Here is a 3777-nt window from a genome sequence, read left to right as displayed (position 1 = left end):
TAAACATAACCAATATTCCCTCTAAAGCATAAATATTATTAACTTCAGATTGCTTGAAAAACAAACCAAAAACAAGATTGCTGCTATGTCACAGCACAAAATATTGGGTGCTAATAGAAAGCAAATCTACTTCCCCAACAACATGTATAGCAGAAACAATACATGTAGAAAAGCAAAATTTAGAAAAGCAAAATTCTGGACAGAACATCATCAATATAAGGAAATCCTTTCACTGTACTTTGCAGATTAGAACACAATGACATATATGTTTGCACACAATTAAAAGCTCCACACATAAGTTCAATGGAGTTTCAAAGCGACCCAGTGGGTGTTCAACCCCTTCCCGAACCCATTAGAAGCTCTGCTATATAAGTAAAATGCAAGCCAAGCAAAAAAAAAAAAACTAACCCAAATCTCTAGTTCTCCTCTTCATACACTTCTTCATCCTCATAGTCTGCTTCCTCATCTGCAGTTGCATCTTGGTATTGCTGATACTCCGAAACCAAATCGTTCATGTTGCTTTCAGCCTCCGTGAATTCCATTTCGTCCATGCCCTCTCCGGTATACCAATGCAAGAAAGCTTTCCTGCGGAACATGGCAGTGAACTGCTCGCTGACCCTTCTGAACATCTCTTGGATTGATGTCGAGTTGCCGATGAAAGTGGAAGCCATTTTCAAGCCTGTTGGAGGGATGTCACAGACTGTGGATTTGACATTGTTTGGAATCCACTCAACAAAGTAGGAAGAGTTCTTGTTCTGAACATTAATCATCTGTTCGTCGACTTCCTTTGTACTCATCTTGCCACGGAACATTGCTGATGCTGTTAGATATCTGCCATGTCGAGGATCAGCTGCACACATCATATTCTTGGAATCCCACATTTGTTGGGTGAGTTCTGGTACAGTGAGAGCACGGTACTGCTGAGAACCACGAGATGTGAGGGGAGCAAAGCCAACCATGAAGAAGTGCAGCCGAGGAAATGGAATGAGGTTAACAGCAAGCTTGCGGAGGTCTGAGTTAAGTTGACCAGGGAAGCGGAGACAGCATGTAACACCACTCATAGTGGCTGAAATCAAGTGGTTCAAGTCTCCAACTGATAAACCATTTCTACTAGTTAGTTACAGTCGAAATCAAGGGATCTATAAAGGTAAAAAATGTCCCCTTAGTTAATGGGGGAGATCAAATATGGCCCTAATATGAAAAATAGTGCAATTCTAGATATGTTATGATCTTTGGTCTCGCTAGTGAAATAGAAGAAAAGGCCTGCTCACACTTTGAACACTTTTTACTAACAAGTCAGCAAGCTGTTTCTTCTATTCCAGTAGCAGGCTCAAAATTGTACCACGTCTGGAATATTGGCCTAACATTGGAATGTTTTTCATATTGGAGTCATATTTGATCTCTACTAATAATTATGGATCATTTTTTACCCTAATCTCCCTTAAAAAAATGAAACTATTCATATCATAGCCAGGCCAGCTAACATTATGATATTAAATCGAAGCCATAAGAAAAAGGGAAACAATATCCCCTGATTCCATTTTTCTCTTGCAATGTTTGTATAAATGTAACTTAACCAATGAATTCTTTAAAAACAAAAAATTTGACCAATGAATTATATCAAAATTCTTGTTAACAAATACTAAAATTTTGGTCGTTATGAATAGGAAGATCCATGCAATTATTGATCTTTTACTCGACCAGAAATATCTAGGAAGTAAAACTCTATATGCAATCACAGCTGTGTTTGTGCAATTAGAATACAAAAGAATCTTAAGACCCTGTGGCGCAAGTGGACAATTCTGACACACACATGAACCAACAGTTGTTTAGAGGCACTAACATATTGTTGCCAGTAGAACATGGCAACTCCATCCAGTATATCTAAAACCTAAAAAATGAAACGCAACACCATGTACTTAGATCAATGATTCCAATATCTTCATTGCACAAGAATTCAGTTCAAATCACATGCAACAAACTGCTAAACTGAACTTTTAATCCCTTTTGGCCCACGCTCGAATCCATAAATTAATGTTTCCATGGCTGATTCCAATCTCATAGCTACCCAAACATCTTATATAAGCTCCTAATCACACAATTAAATCTAGATTGAAAATACTTAATTAAGAGATAAAACAAAGGGCAGAAAGAAAGCAAAGACTTACAACTGGGAGTGGTGAGCTTTAGAGTACGGAAGCAGATATCATAGAGAGCCTCGTTGTCAAGAACCATACACTCGTCTGCGTTTTCCACAAGCTGATGCACAGAAAGAGTTGCGTTATAAGGCTCAACGACAGTGTCAGACACCTTTGGCGAAGGGAAAACAGAGAATGTGAGCATCATCCGATCAGGGTACTCTTCCCTTATCTTCGAGATCAATAATGTTCCCATTCCAGAACCAGTACCCCCTCCCAAGGAATGGCATACCTGGAAACCTGTAACCAAAGTTTACTTCAGGTCTTATTCTTTAACAATTGGCATGTTACTTTTCATTTGATTATTAATTTGCAAAACGAGTTTCTAATCGGTATTTTCCAAAGAAGCAACCAGTTCTCCAATCGAATTAAAGTTAATAAACCCGAGATAGAAAACGCTTCTCCTCATATTCTCATCAGATAAATTACATTCCGTGGTCGTTCAACTTTATAATCACTAAAATTATAATCATTCAACTGTAAAAGCTCACATGTAGAAGTCATTTAAGTTTGTCATTTATTAACATTAAGCCACATATGAAAACTAAACTGTATCAAACTTACAGTTTACAACCTCAAATAGAAGAGTCCAATAATAAAATTGTTTAAAACCACATTTCCATGTAACAAGGTTTTCAATTTTCCAAATCACTATAAAGTTACTATAAAGTTCTATATGAACACTTAATTTTAAACAAACAACACTTAAATAATCAGGAGTGTAATTAACCCTATTCTCAACATTTCCCCCTTTTCCGCCAGCTAAACAGCTACATATGCAAATTACAGAAAAGAAGAAAAATCAAAAGGGAACGAAAAGAGAACTAAGCACGAACAGAAATGGAATTGCGAAATTACCTTGCAAGCAGTCACAGTTCTCAGCCTCCTTCCTAACAACATCAAGAACTGAGTCAATCAACTCAGCTCCCTCCGTATAATGCCCCTTAGCCCAGTTATTACCCGCACCGGACTGCCCGAAAACGAAGTTATCGGGTCTAAATATCTGTCCATACGGCCCGGATCTAACACTGTCCATTGTACCAGGCTCCAGATCCATCAGAACGGCACGAGGCACAAACCGGCCACAGCTCGCCTCGTTGTAGTACACATTAACTCTCTCGAGCTGGAGATCAGTGTCGCCGTTGTACCGACCGGTGGAGTCGATTCCGTGCTCGGCGCACACGACTTCCCAGAACTTGGCTCCGATTTGGTTACCGCACTGGCCTCCCTGGATGTGGAGAATTTCCCTCATTTTCTGTCTTTCTCTGTAAAGCGATGGAAAAGGAAATTGGGAGGGAAAAAGTGTTTTGCAGTCGTCTGAAACAGAATGTTGGCGTGAGATGGGTTTTATAGCAGAACAGTTGACGGCTTCCGTTAAGGTGACGACGGGGTTTTGTTCGTAGTGGGAAATTGAAATATTTGAAATTAGTATTCATCCCACACGGAAAGAAGTAGTTTAAGATTGTGAACTTGGGTACGTTGCATGAGGTTATTGGTTGCTAGTGGAAAGTAGTGACCGAGCTTCTCATTTATTTTCATTGTATTTTTTTTTTTTATAGAAATTTCCATTGTACTATTA

At 38.9% G+C, this 3777-nt stretch overlaps 1 protein-coding gene across 1 annotated transcript; it reads right to left on the bottom strand.

Annotated features, from left to right (window-relative positions):
- Positions 1–216: 216 nt before the first annotated feature.
- On the bottom strand, positions 217–3531 carry LOC136210773 (tubulin beta-2 chain). The gene is made up of 3 exons (XM_066002172.1): positions 3057–3531; positions 2169–2438; positions 217–1093 (listed from the first exon to the last, which is right to left on the bottom strand). Exons 1-3 carry the CDS (start codon positions 3448–3450, stop codon positions 417–419), a joined length of 1341 nt encoding a protein of 446 aa, XP_065858244.1. The 5' UTR covers positions 3451–3531; the 3' UTR covers positions 217–416.
- Positions 3532–3777: the final 246 nt, after the last annotated feature.

This window comes from Euphorbia lathyris, chromosome 1, assembly GCF_963576675.1.
Source record: "Euphorbia lathyris chromosome 1, ddEupLath1.1, whole genome shotgun sequence".
Lineage (NCBI taxonomy): Eukaryota > Viridiplantae > Streptophyta > Magnoliopsida > Malpighiales > Euphorbiaceae > Euphorbia > Euphorbia lathyris.
Note: the sequence above shows the minus strand (reverse complement) of the source record. Positions and strands in the feature narration are given on the sequence as shown.

Excerpts from the sequence above, each read along its gene's own strand:
- LOC136210773 (XM_066002172.1), bottom strand. The coding sequence starts at position 3,450 with ATGAGGGAAATTCTCCACATCCAGGGAGGCCAGTGCGGTAACCAAATC. Across the intron at positions 2,439-3,056 it reads GAACTGTGACTGCTTGCAAG|GTTTCCAGGTATGCCATTCC; the intron begins GTAATTTCGCAA and ends CTTTGGTTACAG. Across the intron at positions 1,094-2,168 it reads AAAGCTCACCACTCCCAGTT|TTGGAGACTTGAACCACTTG; the intron begins GTAAGTCTTTGC and ends ATGGTTTATCAG.